At 44.0% G+C, this 26,509-nt stretch overlaps 1 protein-coding gene across 5 annotated transcripts in view; it reads left to right on the forward strand.

Moving 5' to 3' along the window:
• The window catches only part of LOC119970402 (retinal dehydrogenase 1-like), a 177,140-nt gene that overhangs the window by 73,175 nt on the left and 77,456 nt on the right, over nt 1-26,509 (forward strand). For 4 of the 5 annotated variants that reach the window (XM_038804964.1, XM_038804963.1, XM_038804965.1 and 1 more), the window contains 2 exons: nt 13,772-13,912; nt 22,524-22,653. In XM_038804964.1, coding sequence (XP_038660892.1) covers nt 13,772-13,912; nt 22,524-22,653 — 271 coding nt within the window. Of the gene's footprint in view, nt 1-11,617; nt 11,637-13,771; nt 13,913-22,523; nt 22,654-26,509 lie in introns of those variants that run through there. The other variant, XM_038804967.1, reaches the window with a different exon arrangement.

Below are 26,509 nucleotides of genomic sequence, written 5' to 3' on the forward strand. Positions count from 1 at the left end.
TGCCTTCCAACTTAAGGTCAGATATGGGGATGTTCACTGATGATTGCACAATGTTCAGCACAATGCGACTCCTCAGACACTGAAGCAGTCCATGTGCAAATGCAACATGAACTGGACAATATCCAGGCTTGGGCTGACAAGTAGAAAGTAACATTCATGTCACATATTGCCAGGCAATGACCATCTTCAATAAGAAAGAATCAAACCATCACCCCTTGACATTCAAAGACATTACCATCACTGAATCCCCCACAATCAACATGCTGAGTGTTACCATTGACCAGAAACTGAACTGAACCAGCCATATAAATATTGCGACTACAAGAGCAGGTCAGAGGCTAGGAATCCTGCAGTGAGTAATTCATCCCCTGATTCCCCAAAACCTGTCCACCACCTACAGGGCACAAGTGCTCCCCACTTGCCTGGATGAGTGCAGCTCCAACAACACTCAAGAAGCTTGACACCATCCAGGGCAAGAAGCCCACTTAATTGACATCCCTTCCACAAACATTCACTCCCTTCACCACTGACGCACAGTGAGAGCTGTGTGTACCATCTACAAATGCACAGCAGGAACTCACCAAGGTTCCTTAGGCAGCAGCTTCCAAACCCACAGCCACTACCATCTAGTAGGACAAGGGCATTAGACACATGGGATCACAACCACCTGCAAGTTCCCTTCCAAGTCACTCACCATCCTGACTTGGAAATATAATGCTGTTCCTTCACTGTCGCTGGGTCAAAATCTTGGAACTCGCTCCATAATAGCACAGTGGATATACCTACACCATACATGGACTGCAGTGGTTCAAGAAGGCATCTATCACCACCTTCTCAAGGGCAATTAGAGATGGGCAATAAATGATGGCCTCGCCAGCACGGCCATATCCTGTTAAAATGAATTTTTCAAATATCCTGGAGGACATCACTAGGAAGCAGCATTCAGGCAAGGCTCTACACTTAAACCAAGACCAGCATTGTGACAGAGGAGGGAGTTGAGGAAGCATGATTTTTTAAAATTGTTCCTGCAATGTGGGCATCGCAGACTGGGCCAGAATTTATTGCCCATCCCCAATTGCCCTTGAGGGGGCAGTTAAGAGGCAACCACATTGCTGGGGATCTGGAGCCACATGTAGGCCAGACCAGGCATGGATGGCAGATTTCCTTCCTTCGAGGTCATCAGTGAACCAGGTGGGATTTTATAACAGTTGACAATGGTTTCATGGTCATCATTAGACTTTTAATTCCAGATATTTATTGAATTCAATTTTCACCATCTGCAGTGGCAAGATTTGAATCTGGGTCCCCGGAGCATTACCCTGGTCTTTGGTTTATTAGTCCAGTGACAATGTCACTATGCCACTGCCGCCCCATGGACACATGATGGGGGAAAGGGATAGGAAGGAGTTTCAAGAGAGCGGGAGGGGAGGAGGAATGACAGCAGGCAGTGAGAAGACTGAGGTTGGAAGCTGGAGCCCAACTGACACAAAAGGAAGTGTATGGGATACCACATGTATGAATGGGAGGAGATTACCAGAGACACCAGAATAGGAAGGGACGGGTAGATGTGTTAGTGTGGCACAAGAGGACTGGGATGCAGAGACTCATGAGATGGGTGGGATGGGAGATCATGTAGTGACCAGCCATGAGAGCATTGAAAGAGAAAATCTGCAATCTAGTGGGAGCGAGAGAGTAGAGACAGTCCTTGGGCTCACTGTCAGGAATAAAAGAATAGAGACACTGCTGGGGCCAATAGTCAGGAGTGAGAGAGTAGAGTCAATCCTTCAGTTGACCAAGCCTTTCGCATTAACACCCAATTTATTAACAGAAGTGCAATATTTATCCAGTGGATGCACCTCCGTGACCTAAAAGTGAGTTCAATATTCCTTAATTTTCCCAACCTTAACACTACACCTAGGTACAACCCAACAGGGGCTGGTTTAGCTCACTGGGCTAAATCGCTGGCTTTTAAAGCAGACCAGCAGCACGGTTCGATTCCCGTACCAGCCTCCCCGGACAGGCGCCGGAATGTGGCGACTAGGGGCTTTTCACAGTAACTTCATTGAAGCCTACTCGTGACAATAAGCAATTTTCAATTCATTCATTTTTCATTTCACATGCACAGCAGAGATGAGGAAGCCCGTTGACTGCTATGTCCAAGGTGACCTTGCCGATGTCCGGGAGTAGCCCGAGGCCTGGAGGGCCCAACCTCATAAGGGCCTACTCAGAGGCAGATGTACCCTCCTTGGAGTGAGTAGCTGGGTTGGATGGGGTCACAGGCAGAGAGGACTCTGAATGGCCAGACACCCTTGGAGTGAACTGTGGAGCCCCCAGGGAGTTCAGTTGATGCCCATGCTCTTTGTGGGTGCCCAAGGACCTCGCCCTGACTCCTTGAGGATAAATGATGCCTGGAGATAGGCTAAGGTGCCCCGCCCACCCCGTCACCTAGCCACTGATGGGCCACATCACACCAATGTACGCAGCCATGGAGTCCATGACTCAAATCCGCCAAAACCTGCTGGACCAATGTCTCTGTGGCAGTTGGCTGTCTTCCCATGTTAACCTCAAGTTGTTGGGATGTCAGAGCCATGACTTTGACTCCTCCAACCTTCACTAGTCTTTTGAATGACTCATGCATGTGATGAATGTAAGAAATTATTATATTTTATATTTGTGCCAATAATGTTACTAAAAACTCTGGTTTTAAAATACGTACAGGCAATATGCCTGCTAAAGCTGAAATTAAGGAATTGTAAAAGGTGAGGTACTGATTGATTTTAACCATTTACTTGGTTACAGAGAGATGGTTAATGAGATATTGTTTTGATTGCTCGAGATTCCCTGGACAGCAGTTAATTTATGAGGGCTTGTATTTAGTCCTAGCTTAGCAGGTGATGGGACATCCTAGTGGGATACAGATGATGTAATGAATGGGAGGATCCAGATCTATCTGTAATTTTCAGTTTTGCAAACTGTTGTTAGGTTGAGCAGCAGAGTCTGACAAGACAGAAGGATTTTCAGGTTGTTCCTGAAAAGGGTCTCGCTCCAAAGGTCTGCACAGACAAGCATGTAACCTATTTTGTTAACTTTATATACAAGTGGCATTTGTAGGGCAGCACGGTGGTGCAGTGGGTTAGCACTGCGGCCTCATGGCGCCGAGGTCCCAGGTTCGATCCCGGCTCTGGGTCACTGTGTGGAGTTTGCACATTCTCCCGTGTTTACGTGGGTTTCGCTCCCACAACCCAAAAATATGCAAGCGAGGTGGATTGGCCACGCTAAATTGCCCCTTAATTGGAAAAAATGAATTGGGTACTCTACATTTATATTTTTTTTAAATAAGTGGCATTTGAACTGTATTGGGGTTGCTTAATTGAAATTAGTGGAAGGTGTAGATAGTAAATTAAAGATTTTCCTTTTATTTAACAACAATTTATCTGTTAATTGTAAAGCTATTTCATTGATGTTAATGTGGTTAATTCTGTGTTTAAATTAAAGTTTGTTTAAACATAACAGATACCTATTGGTCAGAGTCATCACTTCTGGGGTAAAGTGTCCTTTCCTCACTGTTTTTAAAAAAAAGTTGTGGTCTGGCCCAGTATTCCAACAAAATCACCCAGTATCCTAACACACATCTCTGCCTGATGCTTAGCCGCCTGCCATTGCATCTCTAGCATTGAGCTGGCAGCCATTCACAAAGACTTGTCATTTGACGTGGACTCAGCATGTTCCTGAGTTTTCCCTGCCTCCGATGTGGCAGTGAGGTGTTCGCCACAAAGTGACCCTGAGCCTAATGTAGAACTATGACCCAGCGAGGTGTGTGTCTCTGTGCTGGTGGAGTGTGTAGGTAAACGTCACAACTGCTCTTCTTCGGTGGCTGTTATGTTGCCCCTCTGTGCATAGAACTGAGACGTTAAGACAAATATACTGGTTCACAAAGGTAATGCTGAAGTGCTACAATTCACCCAGTAATTTGTGGCAATTCACAATCCACATTGTATCTCTTCCTCGCCAAAAGCTGCTGGTCTATTTGCATATTACTACTCTTATTTGTTATTGACCCACAGTTATTTTTCCAGCAAATTCCAGGCTATTTTTCTGCAGCTGCTGTTAGAAACCAAATTATATGTGCACTTTTCATAAGTTATGTATGAGATAATTTTCAGTCCAGTGTAATTATTGTACACCATTCTCATATCAAAATATTAGAATCAGGGCAGCACGGTGGCACAGTGGTTAGCCCTGTTGCTTCACGGCGCCGAGGTCCCAGGTTTGATCCTGGCTCTGGGTTACTGTCCATGTGGAGTTTGCACATTCTCCCCGTGTTTGCGTGGGTTTCGCCCCCACAACCCAAGGATGTGCAAGGTAGGTTGATTGAACATGCTACATTGTCCCTTAATTGGAAAAAAGTGGATTGGGTACACAAAATTTTTTTTAAATGAAAAAATAAATATTAGAATCACAGAATACTACAGTGCAGAAGAGGCCCTTCTGCCCATCGAGTCTGCACCAATGCATGGAAGGGTCCTATCCTGCCCACCTAATCCCATTTGCCAGCACTTGGCCCATAGCCTTGAATGTTATGGCGTGCCAAGTATTCATCCAGGTACTTTACTCAAATCCCTCTATATCCCATGTGCATTTGTCTTCTTAATAAGTCTCCCAAGTAGGACCTTGTCAAAGGTTTTTCTGAAATCCATGTAAACTACATCAACTGCACTACCTCATCTATACACATGGTTACATGCTCAAAAAATCCAATCAAATTAATTAGGCATGGCCTCTCTGTGACAAAACCATGCTGACTATCCTTGATCAAACCTTGCCTCCAAGTGGAGATAGATTCTCTCCTTCAGAATCTTCTCCCACCTATTCCTAAGCTCCAACCACAAAGTTTCATTTTGTGCCCCCTCCAAGATATCATCTCTCCTTACTGCAGTAACTGTCTCCTTAACTAATAATGCAATGCCTCGTCCTCTTTTCCCCTCCTCTGTCTTGCCTGAAGATTCTATATCCTGGGATGTCCAGCTGCCAATCCTTCCCCTCACTCAACCATGTCCCTGTAATAGCTGTTATATCATGATTACACAAATCAATCATTGTCCTTAACTCATCCGTTTACCCTTTTATATTTCTGTCTTACTCCCTTTATAAAAAACTTTTTAGGGTACCCATTTTTTTTCCAATTCAGGGCCAATTTAGTGTGGCCAATCCACCTAACTTGCACAACTTTGGGTTGTGGGGGTGAAACCCACGCAGACATGGGGAGAACGTGCAAACTCCACACGGACAGTGACCCAGGGCTGGGATTAAAACCCAGGTCCTCAGTGCTGCAGTCCCAATGCTAACCACTGCGCCACATGCCACCTGCCTTACTCCCTTAAAACGTACTACCGCTGTATTTCCTCTGACCTGATTGCTTTTCTGTTTCATACTGTGTCCCTTTTCTGCTATCAATCTGTATCCCCTGCCCCTGCCAAACTAGTTTAAACTCTTCCCAACAGCACGAGCAAACCCGCCAGCAAGGATGTTAGTCTTGCTCTGGTTCATATGTAGACCGTTCCGCTTGTGTAGTTCCCACCTTCCCCAGAAACAGTCCCAATGGTCCAGGAATATAAAACCCTCCCTCCTGCACCGACACTGAAGCCACGCATTCATCTATGCTATTCTCCTATTCTGTACTCACTAGCACATAGAACTGGGAGTATTCCAGAGATTACAACCCAAGAGGTCCTGCTCTTCAATCTACTGCCTAACTCTCCGAATTCTTAATATAAGACCTCACCCCTCTTTCTACCTATGTCATTGGTATCAACAAGTACCATGACCTCTGCCTCATCACCCTGCCCCTTCAGGATTCCCTGCAGCCGTTCAGTGACATCCTCCTCGGACCCTGGAGCCAGGGAAGCAACAAACCACTCTGGCGTATTTTTCACGACCACAGAAGCACTTATCTGTGCACCTGACTATGGCGTCCCCTATGACTATTACTCTTTTTCGTTTTGACCCTCCCTGCTGAAGGGCAGCACAGTAGCACAGTGTTAGCAATGTTGCTCCAGGGTCCAAGGTTCGATTCCTGGCTTGGGTCATTGTCTGTGCGAAGTCTGAATTTTCTCCCTGTGTCTGCGTGGGTTTCCTTCGGGTGCTCCGGTTTCCTACCACAAGTGTCCCTTTTCTGCTATCAATCTGTATCCCCTGCCCCTGCCAAAGCAGGCTCGAGGGGCCAGATGGCCTACTCCTGCTCCTAGTTCTTATGTCCCAAAAGACGTGTTTGTTAGGTAATTTGGACATTCAGAATTCGCACTTCACGTACCCAAACAGACGCCGGAATGTGGCGACATGGGGATTTTCACAGTAACTTTGTTGCAGTGTTAATGTAAGCCTACTTGTGACAATAACGATTAAAGAACAGCAGAGCCAGCCGTGGTGGCACTGCTCTGGTTGCTGCTATTGTTTTCCCCCGATAGGCCATCCCCCCAACAGTATTCAAAACGGTATACTTGTTAGAGAGGGGGACAGCCACGAGGGATTCCTACAGTGACTGCCTGCTCTTTGTAGTGGTCACCCATCTGTCTGCCAGCACCTTGGGTGTGAACACATCTCTATAAACCTGTCTATGTGGCTTTCCGTCATCTGCATCCTCTTACGTGCATCCAACTCCTGCTCCAACCGAACCACGAGGTCCGTGAGGAGCTACCACTGGGTACACTTCCTGCAGATGTAGTCATCCGGAATGCTGGAAGTGTCAAGGACCTCCCACATCTTACAGTGAGAGAACTGCACCCCGCTGACTGAAATTTCTAGCACTAATTAATTCATTCTGTAAAAATAAATAGTTATTAAATTTCGTACAAATTAATTAAGGCAAAATAAATATTTATTAAATTTAGCACTAATTAATGAACTACCTTAAAATAAATACTTATTAAATTTAAAATAAAATTAACTATATGGACCCCTGCGCTAGATTTCTCTGATAAATATTAAATGCTAAATACACCAGTCTCCTACTTCCTCCTCTACTGAGTTAATTACTCTAGTTTTTCAAATTTAGAACAGATACCCAACCAGCCAATCAGGTCACAGCCTTACTGTAACATCACTTTTCAGTTTACTTTCCTCATCCTCGATATCCAACAGGTAAGTTATTTATACTTACTGTTCTGAAGCTCCACCTCCCCAAGTTTGTGCATCTACACTCCAAGCCGACCAGGCCCCAAATCCTGGAGTAAAGTTTTTTATACTTACTGTTCTGAAGTTCCTCCTCCCCAACTTTGTGCCACCTCCACTCTGTGCCAACTTGGCTGTAAATCCCAGAGGTAAATTATTTATACTTACTTTTCTGAAGCTCCTCCTCCCAAGTTCGTGCTAACCCCGCTCCCTGCCAACGAGGCCGCAATTCCCAGAGGTAAGTTATTTATACTTACTTTTCTGAAACTCTTCCTCCCCAAGTTTATGCCAACTGCGTTTCATGCCGACAAGGCTGCAAATCCCGGAGTTAAGTTATTTATACTTACTGTTCTGAAGCTCCTCCTTCCCCAGTTGGTACCACGTCTGCTCCCTGCCTTAAAGGCTGCAATTCCCGGAGTTAAGTTATTTGCACTTACTTTTCCGAAGCTCCTCTTTCCCAAGTTCGTGCTAACTCTGCACCCTGCCAACAAGACCACAAAAAACCGGAGGTAAATAATTGATACTTACTTTTCCGAAGCTCCTCCTCCCCAAGTTCGTGCTAACTCTGCTCCATGCCTACTAGGCTGCAAATCCCAGAGGTAAGTTATTTATACTTACTGTTCTGAGTCTCCTCCTCCCCAAGTTCATGCCAACTCCACTCCGTGCTGTTATGAGCCAGGGTTTAGAGAACCCCAAAGTGTATCATGGAGATCGCCTGACCTACAACTTTTAATAGATTGTGGTACGGGGAGCAAAACGGCCCACTCTACAGGTGTGGTACAGCAGAAATAGAAAAATATTTTTTAAAGCAAAACAATGTTTATTCTATGAACTCAAGCTAACCTTTTTAAAACATACAGTGAACATCTTAGCAACCATCAATTCAAAAATAACCCCCAAAGAATACAACACTAAGTAATCCTTAAGCTGCCCTTTTAACCTCCATAAGACTTATAAAAAAACTTTTAACAGAAACACATCAGGTTAAAGTCACTACTGAGAGCAGTTATTAGTTTTAAATCACCAAAGGATTGATTTACAGTCTTTAGATTTCAGAGAGAGAGAATCATACACCTTCTGGCTGTGACTGCAGCTATCCAGCACCGAAAATGAATCTAAAACCCATCCTGCACCAAAAAGCCTAAAACAAAAGTAAAAAGCTGACAGACAGCCCTACTCCACCCACACTCTGACATCACTGATAAACACCCATTTCTTAAAGGTACATTTCTTAAACACTCATTTCTTAAAGGTATTCTCACATGACAGTGCCGACTAGTCCGCAATCCCGGAGATAAATTATTTACACTTACTGCCCCAAAGCTCCTCCTCCCCATGTTCATGCCAGCTCCGCTCCATGCCGACAAGGCCGCAAATCCCAGAGGTAAGTTATTTATACTTACTGTTCCGAAGCTCCTCCTGCCCAAGTTCATACCAACTCCACTCCCTGCCGACTAGGCCGCAAATCCCTGAGGTAAGTTATTTATACTTACTGTTCCTAAGCTCCTCCTCCCCATGTTCGTGACAACTCCGCTCCGTGCCAACAAGACCGCAGATCCCAGAGGTAAGTTATTTATACTTAATGTTCCAAAGCTCCTCCTCCCTAAATTCGTGCCAACATCACTCCCTGCCGACTAGGCCGCAAATCCCGGAGGTAAATAATTTTTACTTACTGTTCCAAAGCTCCTCCTCCCTGAGTTCGCGCCAATTCTGCTCTCTGCCAACTAGTTAGATTAAATCCAATTTTCTATGTCCCTTCCTTACTTGTCCTTGTTACTACCAATTAGAGCCCTTACAGATTATAAACCACAAACTTATTTTCAAACTATAATTGATGAAAGTTGTAATGACTTACCGACCTTGTCCACTACTTACCAATTAGCTCTCTCCCTTATATCCTCAGCTGCAGCAGGGGAAGACTACTCTCTGAAGATTTAAAAGTTACAAAGCAAGGAGAAAAAGGAAAGAGCACCTTTCCCGCTCCGCAGCGAATCCCCACTCGGTTTTAATTATATAACTTCGATAATTTTAGCACACTTAACATTTTAGTCACTCAGAAGAATAAAGTTATTATTGTAGCTACAATGGACAAATTAATTTGCTGGTTCCCTTGTTAAACTATTCCAGGACAGCTATTGGGCAATTTAGCATGGCCAATCACCTAACCTGCACATCTTTGGACTGTGGGAGGAAACCAGAGCACCCAGAGGAAACCCACACAGACACAGGGAGAACGTGTATACCCCACACAGTCACTCAATGTCGGAATTGAACCTAGGTCTCTGGCGCTGTGAGGCAGAAGTGCTAACCACTGTGCCAGGTTGACAAGAGACAGGTAGAAAATGCAACTCTTATTACCTACATCCTAAGAAGAAAATAATAAAAATTAGCTTTTGTGGAGTGCAGGAATTACATTTCTCATGGAAAGCCTGCCAATTGTATCAGAATTTAACCATAATGTTGTTTCACAATGAGTATAATTTCTGTATCATTGCCATCCTGTTTGCAATAAGATGGCTGGTAAAGGACCAAAATTATGATTGCTGCAAGTACCAACTTACTGCCAAATTGTCATCCATCCAGAGTTTGAGTGGGACTCAGGTCTGGTGGCCAGATCACGCTCCCATTGGAAAGAGGTAAACTGGGGTCAGAAGAGGAAGTTAGCACACTAGTGCCATTTTAGGCTCAGCCTGCCTGACTACCAGCAATCACTGATTCTGCCCAACAACCATGGCTGGCACAAGTTAGTAGGCACCTATTTCCAGTGCCAGTTTAAAAAAATCCTTAGCTGCAGATAAGAAAAGCTGGATACAGGATTAGGCAACATTCTTATGGGAATCACTTGTGGGTTGTGAGCCCAGTGACTTTCAAAAATGTGGTAATTCTCTTTAGTTCTGATACCATTACTCTTCCCACTTATGTTTCTGTTGCAGGATCTTCATGTTCATGCTCCAAGATATTATGTTGTGCAATGGCAGGATACAGGTTGAATCTAATGGTTCCTCATAGCCATTTCAGGCTAACTTTAAAAAAAACAATGAAAGAAAGCCAGACTGCAATTATCCAAGTGGCTTTTGCATTTCTCCTATGGGTGGTTTCCATTGTCAGTACCCTGGGAATAGGTTGTTTACAATTGTACAAAATTGTACAAAATTGCCCCTAAGTGGGGTTAAAGGGATAGGCTGGAGTTTGGGCTGAGGTGGGGTGCTCTTTGAGAGGGTTGGTGCAGACTTGATGGGCTGAATTGCATCCTTCTGTGCTGTATGTGTTTTATGGTGTTTGCCATCCAGAGATTCAAAGAAATGAACAAACATAAAGTTAAAATGAGGAAAATTTTATTCCAGGAAAACTCACCATTGTTCCTTAAAGAGTTAAGTATAGTACAACATGAAAGAATCATAATTTTGGGGCCTCACTTTTGTTAGTTTACTGGACTTTTGTTCTAAAATTCTAAAGATTAAATTGTGAGGAGTAATTTCTGAACATGTAATGATAAGTGTGAGGGCTATCAGTTAAATTATCCTATTTAAAAGGTAGAATTCTGTTTACATTGAATAAAAAGTATAGATTTACTTAAGATTAGATTACCAAACTCTTGGATTCTCTGATATTTGACCAGGCAGGAATTATGAGATGAACTGCAATTGAATTACCTCAATCCATTTTTTGACAGCTCACTTAAAGCTCTATTTCACTGCCATTCATTTTCCATTTACAGATGAGAGAATGGATAATACTATTATGAACACAGGTGCCTTTTCCTACAACTAATTGCTAGGGCAACAAGCTATGTTGCGGCAGATGTTGTATTTTGCTATTTTTAGTGGAACAAAAGAAAGAACCATTTTTTCCTTCCTTTTTATGTTCCTCTTTGTATTGTGAATTGTATAATAAAGAACAAAATAGAGAATGGAATATTAAAATCAGGAAATGTTCAAATTGCTCATATAGTCAGTCAGCATCTGAAATAAAATTGTGTCAGCTCTTATATCTTAGATAATTCTCACAAGTTTTGACTCCTATTAGCTTTGAAATTGTCTATTTTTCGCCTTAAGATCTAGCTAGGATTTTAATTACATGACCGGAAAACAGGCAGCAATCCCTGCCAGATAATAGTTTTCAGTTCCTTCTTTTTAATTTTATGGGATATAGGCAATGCTGGCAAGATTGATACTTATTGACCACGTTAGTTATCCAGGTAAGATAGTGTGGGTTTTCTTCGTGGACCAGATTGCCAATTTGATACAACTGAATGTACCCACTTCAAAGGGCGGTTAAGAGTTAACTAACTGGAGTCACATATAAAGCAGACAAGGATCACAGGTTTCATTTGTAAAGGACATTCGTTGGATTGATAAAACAATCTGAGGGATAAACAGAATTGTAATACAGGTCAGCCAGGATCCAATTGAATAGTGGAACAAACATGACGTGCTGAATGGCCATCTCTTCTTCCGTTTCTAACTAAGGTTAGCGACAATTATGTTTTTTCTAAAACCCAGTCAAACCAATTCCAAATAAAATGTACCATGCCTTATGAATTTGAAAATTATTGGTTCAAAATCCAGGCGCACTCATTTTTATGTGCACTGGATACAATCCTAAATGGCAAGGCCCAAAGTGCCCTAATATTGGACTTTGGCATAATTTTCATTAAGTCAGTGAGTTATTGATAGTAACAGTAGCTGTGATCAAAGCAGCTCCCTGCTATGTTAGCACAGAGAGGTGGGGTGCAATTGGATCAAAAGGTGAGTGATCAGGTCAGAATGGGTAAAAAACTCCTGCTCCTGAATTCACATTCAAGTAAGTTTGAAAAATGTACTCTGTCAGTTGCTGCGTAATAGGTGGTTTCTTTAAGACCATTTATTAGGCTCCATAAATGTGATTTTTCTGAATATCGCTAACACTTGCACTAATTGGCGGCTTCAGAATAAACTAATCTTGCATTGGTGGCTTCAACTGGTCCTTTAAATTTCACCACATGGCAGGCAAAGTACTGCCCAGAGGCAGACTTAGACTTTTGGGGGCCCTGCGCTCTCTTTGCAGGGACCTCACATCACAAACTGGCCCCCCACCCACCCACCCACGGAAATGGGGCAACCAGCTCCCAATTACATTGAGCCCTGCCCCCAATGAAGTTGAGCCCCACCCAATGAAGCAAACCCTGCCCACAATGCTATCAAGCCCCACCCCAAATTACGTCAATGCCCTGCTAACCCCACCCATCAGCAGCTCACACAATACAAGGCACGGAAACCCAAATTCTCTCCCTCATTAGAATCCATAGAATCTCTACAGTGCAGAAGGAGGCCACTCGACCCATTGAATTTGCACTGCCCCTCTGAAAGAGCACTCTACCTCGGCCCAATTCCCCACTCTATCTCCATTGCCCCAGCTAGCCTACACATCTTTGGCAATTTTTAATCTGGCCAATCCACCGAACCTGCAAATCTTGGGCTGTGCGACGAAACCGGAGCACCCAGAAGAAACCCACGCAGACACGGGGAGAATCTGCAAACTCCACACAGACAGCCACCCAAAGCTGGAATTGAACCCGGATCCCTGGCACTGTGAGGCAGCATTGCTAACCACTGTGCCACCATTGCCATCTGAGTCTGGCTGCTGCCCAGTCCAGCCCTCTCACATTTTGAGTCCTGCTGCTGGCTCTAGTAACCCACCCGCCGACCCTCCTCTGCCTTGGCCTGGAGGTCAGAGAGTCATCGCGCTGCTCCCCTTGATGGCCGTTGGCCACGCCTCCTTCTTCCCTCACAGAAGACTTTGCAGACTTGCACCCCACTGTTAGTTTGGCAACCTCACCTTTGCCCCTGGCTGCCCCTCCCCCAGACCGAATGCCAGAAACCTGGCTGCTGCTTTGCAGCTCTATTCAGCGATAGTTCAGTAACTTCACACCAATTCAGGAGACCAGTGTCTGAATTGATCTAAATCTCCACCACCTCTCAACGTCTGGCAAACCGATTCCCGCTCTGAAGGGGAGTCCACCAATCAGTCTGGTGTTCTGTATTGCCTGTTGATAGGCTCAAGAAAGTCAAATGAGCCCATCAGCAAATTTAGAGCTATCAAGGCTCTGATTGGTGCTCTCATGGTGTTCCCAACACAACAGTCACTTCTCTGATTGGGGCCGCCTCATTGGCCGGGCCCCATGCTACAACGACATGTGTTTCATTTAAAATCCGCCTCTGGTACCATGGTCCCCATGTGCACTTCCTCCTTGTCATATTGGAGGCTTAGGAGATGTGTTAGTGGCTAAAAACAGAATCTAAGTGGCTGGATTACTAGACCTATAAGAACGTCAGCTTTAATTGGTTTCATCACCTCTATCACTAAATGTTCTGTTTCCTGATTTGTAAATATATCTGTGCCCATATATGGCCATTGAAATGTGAATGGCTAAGTGGATATCTTTGTAACAATTTCTTCAAGCTTTAATGTAACTTTTAGAATATCTTAATGTTACACCATGCAGTGTCTTAATCTTAACTACTCTACTGTTATCTTTTGCAATGTTGCCTACTTATAACAGATTTACCTTCACTGTTAAACCATCTTAGTGTGACTGCTTTGCATGTGAATTGTTCCCTTTAAGATGGAAATTGACAAAGCAGTAAAAGCTGCCAGGGACGCTTTTCAGATTGGATCACCATGGCGCAGGATGGACGCCTCACAAAGAGGGAAGCTTTTGAATAAACTTGCTGATTTGATGGAACGGGACCGTGTAATATTAAGTGTGAGTTGTATCTTGCATTTTCGTAATCTTACATGTGAAGATTCCAATGTTACTGTGATGGTGAGCTTTTGTGCTACAAGTGCCTCTTACAAATTCACTATTCACAAATAACCAGACCATGACTTCTAACACAGAATTCCTCAATTGTATCTGGTGGAAATTATTTTAAGGATACTCATAGAGTTACTAATGCTCTAAAACAACAGCTTTGTCTAAAAATGAAACCATTTATTTTTACCACAATACATATATACATAGATACATAGAAGATAGGAGCAGAAGGAGGTCTTTTGGCCCTTCAAACCTGCTCCGCCATTAATCACGATCATGGCTGATCATCCAACTCAATAGCCTAATCCTGCTTTCTCCCCATAGCCTTTGATCCCATTCTTCCCGAGTGCTATATCTAGCCGCCTCCTGAATATATTCAATGATTTAGCATCAGCCACTTCATGTGGTAATGAATTCCACAGGCTCACCACTCTTTGAGTGAAGGAATGTCCCCTCATCTCTGTCTGAAATGATTTACCCTGAATCCTCAGACTGTGACCCTTTGTTCTGGACCAGTAACATCGTCCTTGCATCTACCCTGTCTAGTCCTGTTAGAATTCTATAAGTCTCTATGAGATCCCCCTCATTCTTCAGAACTCCAGTGAGAACAATCGTAACGTAGTCAATCTCTCCTCAAATGACAGTCCTGCCATCTCTGGAATCAGTCTGGTAAACCTTCACTGCACTCCCTCGGGAGCAAGAACATCCTTCCTCAGAGAAGGAGACCAAAACTGCACACATTACTCCAAGTGTGTCCTCACCAAGGCCCTGTACAACTGCAGCAACACATCCCTGCTTCTATATTCGAAACCTCTCACAATGAAGGCCAACATACCATTAGCCTTCTTTACTACCTGCTGTACCTGTATGCTTACCTTCACCGAATGGTGCACAAGGACACCCAGGTCCCGCTGCACACTCCCCTCTCCCAATTCACAACCATTCAGGTAGTAATCTGCCTTCCTGTTTTTGCTTCCAAAGTGAATAACCTCACACTTAGGTTGTTGGGTTACGGATATAGGGTGGATACGTGGGTTTGAGTAGGGTGATCATTGCTCGGCACAACATCGAGGGCCGAAGGGCCTGTTCTGTGCTGTACTGTTCTATGTTCTAGTGGCTCTTTGTTGCGAAGCAATAACCTAGCCTGTCTTTAAACCTTATTTATTTCACATTGTAAACTTCATTATCAAACCAAAGACATTAACCCTTACAAATACAGAATTACAAAAATTACATTTACTTAAAGCTGTGCTTTATTTCTAGCACTCACAAATACAAATATAGATTACTTAAAATTAACTGTTTTTGATGCTGTGAACAAAAATATGACAAGATATGAAAACAAGCAAAGGATTTTAGTGAGATGGATGGATTGGGACTGCTTTTTTCTGGCGCTGGTGGTTTTTGTGTTTGGGATGGTTTTTGATGGTATAATCGGTTCACAATTGGTGTACCAATTGGCTGCATTACTTGGGTTACCTTTTGAAGCATGCCTGAATCAGTTCCTCCAGGGAATCTTTAGCAATTCAGTTAGTGGCTACAGATGCTCTCATTGTACCAGGCACTCCACATTCGTCCCCAGCCCTTTCTCCTCTAAAGAAACAGAGATGTCATTGCCCTCCTGTATGTGTTGTATATTGCATGTTGTTGCTTTATGTGCAAGACACAGCAGGCCATTGTCATTCTAGAAACCCTTGGTCTGTACTGAAGAGGACCCCCAGAGCTGTCGAGACACCTGACTCAGATCTTCAGCACCCTGATGGCTTGCTCAGTGGCCACTCTAGTACACATGTGGTTTTGGTGATAGCTTTCCTGTACGTCAGTGCTGGGGTCCTCACAGGTGTGATCGGCCATGCCCTTCGAGAGTAGCTTTTGTCTCCAAGGAACCAACCGGCGAATCTGCTTGGAGGTGCAAATATTTATCAGAGATTTGACTGGCACAGGATGAACTCATCATGGCAGTTCCCTGCATCTTGCACAGTCATGCAAGTTGACCTTTGAGTGGGTGCAAATCAACTGAACATTGATGGTGCAAAGTCTCTTTCAATTGATAAATGCTGCTGGATGATCGGAGAGGCCTTTATCACATTTGACAGTCTATGACCAGGATTTTATAGGGCAGAGGGGCCCAATCCACTGGCTGGAAATTAAGGGAAACTCAACCTTTGGTAGTCATAGAAACGCCAACCCAAATGTAAATGCAGTGGGCAATTAACTGCATCAGTCAGTGTGCCCTTATCCCTATATATCACAATGCCTTTCCCCCAAGAGCTGCAAACAAACTGGATGGCTGGAGGCTTGTCATTCGCAGCACCATCACCAAGAAAAGTGTCCACTGCTGGAACTGGAACCAGGCAAAGATGAAAGAGGGCCCAGTCACAGATAAGCGGGCTTAGGCATGCCGGGTCATTCAGGCAGGCCCTAGGTGAGGTTGTCATTCATTAGGGTTTGAGGGAGTGCTAACAAGGGGGTGGAACTTGCTGCAGGGATTGGAGGGGTGGGAGGGCGTTAACTCTGTGAAGCGCAGAGGGTCACTCCTGCCTGCCCTCAAGGAGATCAACAGGATGTGCCTGGCCATCTCCCCACAAGGCAAAATGATCACCTGACACGGGTAAAATGCCAGCAGTGGGAAGAGTCTCAATTAGCCTGAGGGCATGAGGTCTGAGTACCATCTTCCCCACCACTGGGGCAGCACGGTAGCACAGTGGTTAGCACTATTGCTTTACAGCGCCATGGTCCCAGGTTCGATTCCCGGTTTGTGTCCAGAAAAGGGGCGAGGATTCAGTGAGAGGAACCAGAAAAGGGGTGAGTTTTAAAAAATTAATTTACGGGATATGGGCGTCGCTGATTCGACCAGCATTTATTGCCCATCTCTAGTTGCCCTTCAGAAGGTGGTGGTGAGTTGCCTTCTTGAACTGCAGGAGTCCTTCAGGTGTAGGTACACCCACTGTGCTATTAGGCAGGAAGTTCCAGGATTTTGTCCCATCAACAGCGAAGGAACGGCGATATATTTTCTGGGTGAGTGAGTGACTTGAAGTGGTATCTCCAGGTGGTGGGGTTCCCAGGTATCTGCTGCTCTTGTCCTTCTAGATGGTAGTGGTCGAGGCTTTGGAAAGTGTTGTCTAAGGAACCTTGGTGAGTTACTGCAGTGCATCTTGTAGATGATACAGAAGGCTGCCACTGTTCATCGGTGGTGGAGGGTTTGAATGTGTGTGAAAGGAGGAACAATCAAGCGGGCTGCTTTGCCCTGGATGGTGTCCAGCTTCTTGAGTGTTGTTGGAGCTGCACTCATCCAGGCAAGTGGAGAGTATTCCATTACACTCCTGACCTGGGCCTTGTAGATGGTTGAGAGGCTTTGATGGGTCAGGAGGTGAGTTACACACTGTAGAATTCCTAGCCTTTGACCTGCATTGGTACTCATAGTACTAATGTGGCTAGTCCAGTTCAGTTTCTGATCAATGGTAACCCCCAGGATGTTGATTGTGGGGGATTCAGCGATAGTAATGCCATAGAATGTAAAGGGGCGATAGTTAGATCCCCTCTTATAGGAGATGGTCATTGCCTGGCACTTGTGTGGCACAAATGTAACTTGCCACGTCAGGCCAAGCCTGGATATTGCCCAGGTCTTGCTGCATTTGGGCACGGACTGCTTCATTATCTGAGGAGTCGTGAATAGTGCTGAAAATTGTGCACTCATCCGCAAACATCCCCACTTCTGACCCTATGATGAAAGGCAGGTCATTGATGAAGCTGCTGAAGATGATTGGGCCTAGGACATCACCCTGAGGTACTCCTGCAGTGATGTCCTGGAGTTGAGATGATTGACCTCCAACCACTAGAACCATCTTCCTTTGTGCCATGTATGATTCCAACCAGCGGAGAGTTTTCCTCTTGATTCCCATTGACTCGAGTTTAGCCAGGACTCGTTGATACCATACTCGGTCAAACGCTGCCTAGATGTCAAGGGCAATCACTCTTACCTCACCTCTCGCATTCAGCGCTTTTGTCCATGTTTGAACCAAGGCTGCAATGAGGTCAGGAGCTGAGTGACCCTGGCGGAACCCAAACTGAGTGTCCGTGAGCAGGTTATTGCTGAGTAAGTGCCGCTTGATAGCACTGTTGATGACTCCTTCATCACTTTGCTGATGATGAAGAGTATGCTGATAGACCGGTAATTGGCTGGGTTGGATTTGTCCTGTTTCTTGGACAGGACACACCTGAGCAATTTTCCACATTGCTGGGTAGATGCCAGTGTTGTAGCTTGTTATGGGCCAGGGTTTAGAGAACCCCAAAGTGTATCATTGAGTTCACCTGACCCACAACTTTTAATAGATTGCGGTATGTGGAACACACGGCCCACTCTACAGGTGTGGTACAGCGGAAATGGAAAAGTATTTTTGAAAGCAAAACAATGTTTATTCTATGAACTCAAGTTAACCTTTTTAAAACATACAGTGAACATCTTAGCAACCATTAATTCAAACACAACCCCCAAAGAATACAACACTAAGTAATCCTTAAGCTGTCCTTTTAACATCCATAAGACTTAAAAAAGAACTTTTAACAGAAGCACATCTGGTTAAAGTCACTACTGAGAGCAGTTATTAGTTTTAAATCACCAAAGGATCGATTTACAGTCGTTAGATTACAGAGAGAGACTAATACCCCTTCTAGCTGCGACTGCAGCTATCCAGCTCTGAAAACAAAACTAAAACACACCCTGCAGCAAACAGCCTAATACGAAAGTAAAAGGCTGACAGACAGCCCAGCTCCACCCACACTCTGACATCACTGCAGTAATAAACACCCATTTCTTAAAGGTACTCTCACTACAGATATTTATATACACACCCATTCATAAACATTCATTTCTTAAAGGCACTCTCACATGACAAGCTGTTCTGGGACATCTTAGCTAGGGGTGTGGCAAGTTTTGGAGCACAAGTCTTCAGTACTATTGCTGGAATATTATCAGGACCCATAGCCTTTGCAGTATCCAGTGCCTTCAGCCGTTTCTTGGTATCACGTGGAGTGAATCGTATTGGCTGAAGACTGACATGTGTGATGCTGGGGACTTCTGGAGGAGACTGAGATGGATCATCCATTCGGCGCTTCTGGCTGAAGATTATTGCGAATGCCTCAGCCTTGTCCTTTGCACATATGTGCTGAGATCCTCCATCATTGAGGACAGGAATACTTGTGGATCCTCCTCCTCCAGTGAGCTGTTTAATTTTCCATCACCATCCAGGGCTGGATGTGGCAGGACTGCAGAGCTTAGATCTGGTTGTGGAATCGTTTAGCTCTGTCTATTACTTGCTGCTTATGCTGTTTGTCACACAAGTAGTGAAGTTGTAGCTTTACCAGGTTGACACCTCATTTTTCGGAATGCCTGGAGTTGTTCCTGGCCACTTCTCCTGCACTTTTCATTCAACCGTTCGACTCCCTGTGGGAGTGAGTAGAACAGGAACCAGAAAAGGGGCAAGGATTCAATGAGAAACCAAAAAAATGAAAAGGATTCAGTGAGAGGGACCAGAAAAGGGATGAGAATTCATTGAGGAACCAGAAAAGGGGCAGTGATGTTCCTATATTTCCTCAATACCTGTCCAGGAATATTTAACATCCAGTCCTGACCTTCTTTGAGCCACAACATCATATTTAAATTTGCGCCTGTAACTCAACGATTTTATTTAGCACAAACCACACATTCACATGCACAGAACCCTGGTTTAGACTTTATTACTTTCTCACTTACTCTGACCCCCACCTATTAACTATTCCTTATTCTACAGCTACCCACCTCTCCCAGCATTCTGTGCACTTTGACATTCCTCTCTGATATTATTTCTTGGTTATCACATCCCTGCCAAGTTAGTTTAAACCAGTCACAATAGCATTAGCCAAATGACCCACAAGAAATTCAATGAAGGCTCTATTTAGGTGCAACCCGTACAACTTGTACAGGTCCCATCTTCCCCAGAGGGGGAAAGCTAACTTCAATAGCGTAAGAACTGGTCTGGAATTAATTGTCACGAAAAATGATAGCTGAGCAATGGGTAGCCCAATGGTTAGCAAAGGTAGCCTGCAAATAAGAGATAGTTTAGGCACACTCAAAGTATAGTCCCTCAAAATGGAAAGGTTGGGTAAACAAATCCAGAGCTCCTGGATGACAAAAGGGATAGAATTTAAGATAAAGAAGAAAAAGTGTGCTTATGACAGGTGTCAGGTGGAAAATATATTGAAGAACCAGGCTGAATTCAGAAGGTTCAAAAGAGAATTAGCGAGGCAAAAAAGAGAGTATGAAGAGAGACTGGCAGTCAACATAAAGAGAATTCTAAAGTGTACTATAGGCACACAAATAGTAAAGGATGGTAAAAGGAGTAATAGGGCCAATTAGGGACCAAAAAAGGAATTTATGGAGGCAGAGGTCACAGCTGAAGTATTAAATGAATACTTTGGATCTGTCTTTACCAGGCCACAGTGAAAGAGGAGATAATTCAGACACTATAAGAGTTTATAATTGATAAGGAGCAGTTATTGGATAGGCTGTCTATAAGTGGATAAGGCACCAAGATTGGATGAGATGTATCCAAGTGTTATCTGTAAAGTTCAGACACTTCGACCAGTTTATTTTTCAAACATTTTACACAGGTCCCCTTATCTGCGAGATGAACAAAGGACAAACATAAGTTAACAATTCAACCCAAGTTTATTTAAAGCACAATCAAACTGTTATCCCCCCACATTATCCAAACTAGAATATGGCCAATATTCTTGATACTAACTGTGCCGATGAACTGGTCAAGCTTCAGGTCCAATCCTCTGAGTCCCAGTCGTCTCAGGGACTTCATCTGTGAAGGTGAATCTCACACGCTGCTTCCATCTGTCCTCTGGTCCACTGTTAAGTCTTTTCCGCTGCCTCTGTGTCAAGTCTTCGCTGGGGAGGGTCTCTGGATGTCCCCTTTGCGCCCTTCCAGAAGCTTCTCTAGCCCTCAGCCAATCAGGTGACTGGCAGCAGTCGCAACATGCAATGGAGTTGCCAATTGCAACTCTGCAGGACACCAGGAACTCCCCCCAGATGTCCATCCTCAGGTGCATTGTCTGCACTTAACCTTATTCCATATAAGGTTGTATAAGTGCCAGAGAGTCTGGCTTCATCTGGGCAATTCACAACAATTGATCCAGTTGAATGCGGCTGATTACATTCCGATGTTCTGTTAAGCCCAGACTTGCCCCAGCTGTCTGTCTTTGTTCAGTATTTTTGAGTTTGGCTGTTTGACATATTACTAAAATTTGACTTATTAATAAAGTCACTGATGATAAATTTTCAGTTTTACTTATGTTCAGAGTTGGTGCAAGAGGAATGGAGAATTGCAAACGTTACACCCTTGTTCAAAAAAGTGTGCAAAGATAAACCCAGCAAATACAGGCCAGTGAGTCGATCTTCAATGGTGAGAAAACTTCTAGAAGCAATAAATCAGGAGAAAATTTGTATTCGCATGGACAAATGTGGGCTAATAAAAAAAAGCAAGCATGGATTGGATCTGTGTAGACTCGATGGGCTGAATGGCCTCCTTGTGCACTGTAGGGATTTATGATTAAGGCTCATGACCAAAACCTTAGTCAAGGAGATAGGTTTTAAGGAGTTCCTCAAAGGAGGAAAGAGAGGCAGGATTGTTCAGGAACGAATTCTAAGCATAACTGAAATTATGCCAGACATTGGTAGAACAATTTAAATTGGGGATGTTGAGCAGGCCAGAATTGGAGGTGTGCAGATATCACAGAGATAGTAGGAATGGAGGAGACGAGTTAGGGAGGGGCAAGGCCATGGAGGGATTTTAAAACAAGGATGGGAATTTGTGCCTTGAGCTGTTTTACTAAATTCAATGCACTATCTAATCACAAGTTGGCGTTGTTGAGTTTGTGGAATGGAGGAAGAGTTGGAGATTTGAGCTCCCTCCAACTCGCACTCACTTCATTCCTGAGGAAAGCTACTGTACAAATACATTGTGATTCGCAAAGATCATTGGGCACTATTGACATCTGTATTGTTGGCATCCAGACAATACTCCGTTGCTCTCCATTCTCCCCATCCCCCTTCACTTCCTGTTTACTGCAGTACCTTCAACTAATTAACAGGAGGACATACTTAAATGGCAAGAAAAGATGGAAAATGTGTTGTCCTAATTTCTTATCGAGGGTTACTGACGCCAGTTTCATTGCAGTTTTTATTGTTACCTTAATATCAATGAGAAGAAATTCCACATTTATCAACTATTTTGATCTGACACTCAAAGGGCTCAGGTCCTGTGATGTGATTATCACAAAATAATGTGTGACATGATTCACAGAATGTTACAATTACACTAAAGGTCATTGTAATAGGTTATTTAATAAAAGTCGTTACACCGTTTGTACGTTTAGATATTCTTAAATTAAGATGAATTTTTAGCTCCTCAATTATTGGAGAAAGCTGCTGGCTCTCTTGGAAAGTTAGAGTTGATTTAACTGTTGTTCATGAGAACTAATATCACTGACTGCCAATTTTTTCTTTTTATTTAAGACAATAGAATCTATTGACTCTGGAAAACTCTTCCTTCATGCATACTTTGTTGACTTAGATGGTTCAATTAAAACACTGCGTTACTATGCTGGCTGGGCTGACAAAATCCAAGGACGCACCATCCCTGTGGGTAAGGTTTTATTTATGCTCATTAATCATGTTAAATTAATGTTCTTATCTATCCTTGAAATAAACACTGTGGGAATTTTCTAATAATGTAAGAATGTTTTCACGCAGTGTTTATTTTTAGCCAAATTATTCTAATCTCAAGCTTTTCAGAACCAGAAACAAAATTATCTTGTCTGTTACTCCCAGTACAGGTTTAAACTTCACTAATCCTTGAACAGCTGTGTTAGAAAGAAAGTATATTTAGTTATATAAATAGACAGTTATAAGAAAATTATTAACAAGCTGTTTCCAAAAATGCACATTTACCTAGGGTAATTCATATTTTTGCATTTTCCATTTGGGCTACTTTTCTTCCCTTTTAATCTGCTGTAGACAGTTGTTTTCTTGTAAATGCATGAATCCATATGCACTACTTCCCGTGGAAGTGATCTTTCTTCATATGTCAGCATAGATGGTTATCATGAGTAGAACTGTTCACTTTGAGGGTCATCACAGTGGAATCCAATTTTGTGTTGCTAAAATTACGGTCAAATGCACTTTTCAGCGTAGATGATTTGGATACTGCGCATCTACAACTCCAGAAATTGTTGTGGCCCCCACTACCCTGACTGCTGAGGTTACTTAGAGAACAGAAACCCGGACTATCCTTTTGGTGATTCTATTGGCAATAACAGAGATATCAGTGAGTAGTGTGAAAAATAGGTTTTCAATTCTTTTGTAGCTTCAGCAGTTTATTTTTGGATCCCTTACTATATAGAGGAGGAGCGGTGTGGATAACCTTACTATATGGAGGAACATTGAATTTCTCGCAGTATGGATCCACAAACAAGCAGTTATCCCAGAATAGGAGATCTCCATGGCAGAGTTTAGCATCTAACTTACAAGATACTTGGAGTTACATGTTTAGTGCTGTAGTTGCAATGGTTAACAGTATACTTCCACTTTCTTTGGCACCAAGATATTTAATGTTTCTGTAATTTTAGGCTTGTCGATCAATTATACTCGATAATTTGTCACATTAATGTAACTATGTTACTCAGGGGTGCAGTAAATTCAACTGAATTCTGGCAACGGAGTGAGAATTGCTCGAGTCCTTCAGTCCCATGTTAGCTGCAGTATACTATAACTGCTGCAAATAAAGTTTTTTAATAATTCCAAGGCAATTTGTCCCCTAGATACTTCTTAACCTCATTTTTAAATTGTTTAATGTTGGCAAAGAGACAACTGACCCACTGGCATTTTACAAATATTAAAATTTCAGCGAACTCGGTTGAACACTGTTCTAAACTGGTATTAATCCAAATTGGTACTTGCAGTATGACAGTACCATTAAAACAGTCAACTGGCATTACAATCTGATGAAATAAAATGTTTCCTCCCTTTGCCAGAAGGAGACTTTGCAAAATATATGTTGCAGAAGATTCTGAAAATTTCCAGGGCCAAAAGGCAGAAAAAAAGAAAGCACACCTAAATTAAGCATCAAATATAATGTAACTAGTAAATATATGCTTTCAACCTTTCAAATAATTTCTCATACCTGGAATGAAACTACAGAATATTTCCAGCGCTGATTTGAATTGAAAATAAATTAACTCAGTCAGACCTGTAGAGACTCAAGCTAAGTAAATTACTTCCTGTTATTAATAACAGCTTTATTCTTTGTTAAAAGATTACATTGGCAAAGAAAATTAAAATTTAGCACAAAATAGGCAGATAATTGTTGGAAAGACTATTTCTAACAGTACTGTGAGAAATTCTAAGTGTTGCCCCTTATAGTGAGAGATCTACAGCGCTCCTCCACTGTACAGTGAAGGATTCACACTGCTCCTCCACTTTACAGTGAGGGATCCACACTGCTCCTCCACTGTACAATGAGGGATCCACACCGCTCCTACACTGCATAGTGAGGGATCCACACTGCTCCTCCACTGTACAAGGAGGGATCCACAATGCTCCTCCACTGTACAGTAAAGGATACACACTGCTCCTCCACTGCACAGTGAGGGATCCACACTGCTCCTCCACTGTACAATGAGGGATCCACACCGCTCCTACACTGTACAGTGAGGGATCCACACTGCTCCTCCACTGTACAATGAGGGATCTACAATGCTCCTCCACTGTACAGTGAAGGATACACACTGCTCCTCCACTGTACAGTGAGGGATCCACACTGCTCCTCCACTGTACAATGAGGGATCTACAATGCTCCTCCACTGTACAGTGAGGGATCCACACTGCTCCTCCACTGTACAATGAGGGATCCACACTGCTCCTCCAATGTACAGTGAGGGATCCACACTGCTCCTCCTCTGTACAGTGAAGGATCCACACTACTCCTCCAATGTACAGTGAGGGATCCACATTGCTCCTCCACTTTACAGTGAGGGATCCACACTGCTCCCCCAATGTACAGTGAGGGATCCACACCGCTCCTACACTGTACAGTGAGGGATCCACACTGCTCCTCCACTGTACAATGAGGGATCTACAATGCTCCTCCACTGTACAGTGAAGGATACACACTGCTCCTCCAATGTACAGTGAGGGATCCACACTGCTCCTCCACTGTACAGTGAGGGATCCACACTGCTCCTCCACTGTACAGTGAGGGATCCACACTGCTCCTCCACTTTACAGTGAGGGATCCACACTGCTCCTCCACTTCACAGTGAGGGATCCATACTACTCCTCCAATGTACAGTGAGGGATCCACATAGCTCCTCCACAATACAGTGAGGGATCCACACTGCTCCTCCTCTGTGCAGTGAGGGATCTACACTGTTCCCCCAATGTACAGTGAGAGGTCCACACTGCCCCTCCTCCATACAGTGAGGGTTCCACACTACTCCACTTTGCAGTGAGAGGTCCACACTGCCCCTCCTCCATACAGTGAGGGTTCCACACTACTCCACTGTACAGTGAGGGATCCACACTGTTCGTCCACTGTACAGTGAGAAATCCACACTATTCCTCCACTTCACAGTGAGGAATCCACACTGTTCCTCCACGGTACAGTGAGGGATCCACACTGCTCCTCCCCAATACAGTGAATGATCTACACTGGTCCTCCTCAATACAGTGAGGGATCCACACTGGTCCTCCTCAATACAGTGAGGGATCCACACTGCTCCTCCCCAATACAGTGAGTGATCCAATTGCTCCTCCTCAATGCAGTGAGTGATCTATACTGTTCTTCCTCCTTACAGTGAGGGTTCTACACTACTCCTCCACTGTGCAGTGAGGAATCCACACTGCTCCTCCACTGTACAGTGCTGAATCCACACTGCTCCTTCACTGTACAGTGAGGAATCTACACTGCTCCTCCACTGTACAGTGCTGAATCCACGCTGCTCCTCCTCCATACAGTGAGGGATCCACACTGCCCTTCCACTGTACAGTGAGGAATCCACACTGCCCCTCCCTGTACAGTGGGGAATCCACACTGCCCCTCCACTGTACAGTAGGGAATCCACACTGCTCCTCCAATGTACAGTGAGAGATCCACACAGCTCCCACTCCATTCAGTGAGCGATCCACACACCTCCTCCTCCATACTGTGAGGGATCCACACTGCTCCTCCACTTTACAGTGAGGAATCCACACTGCTCCTCCACTTGACAGTGAGGGATCCACACTGCTTCTCCACTGTACAGTGAGGGATCCACACTAGGGCAGCACGGTAGCATTGTGGATAGCACAATTGCTTCACAGCTCCAGGGTCCCAGGTCCGATTCCGGCTTGGGTCACTGTCTGTGCGGAGTCTGCACATCCTCCCCGTGTGTGCGTGGGTTTCCTCCGGGTGCTCCGGTTTCCTCCCACAGTCCAAAGATGTGCAGGTTAGGTGGATTGGCCAT

The sequence above is a fragment of the Scyliorhinus canicula genome, chromosome 8 (genome assembly GCF_902713615.1).
Source record: "Scyliorhinus canicula chromosome 8, sScyCan1.1, whole genome shotgun sequence".
Lineage (NCBI taxonomy): Eukaryota > Metazoa > Chordata > Chondrichthyes > Carcharhiniformes > Scyliorhinidae > Scyliorhinus > Scyliorhinus canicula.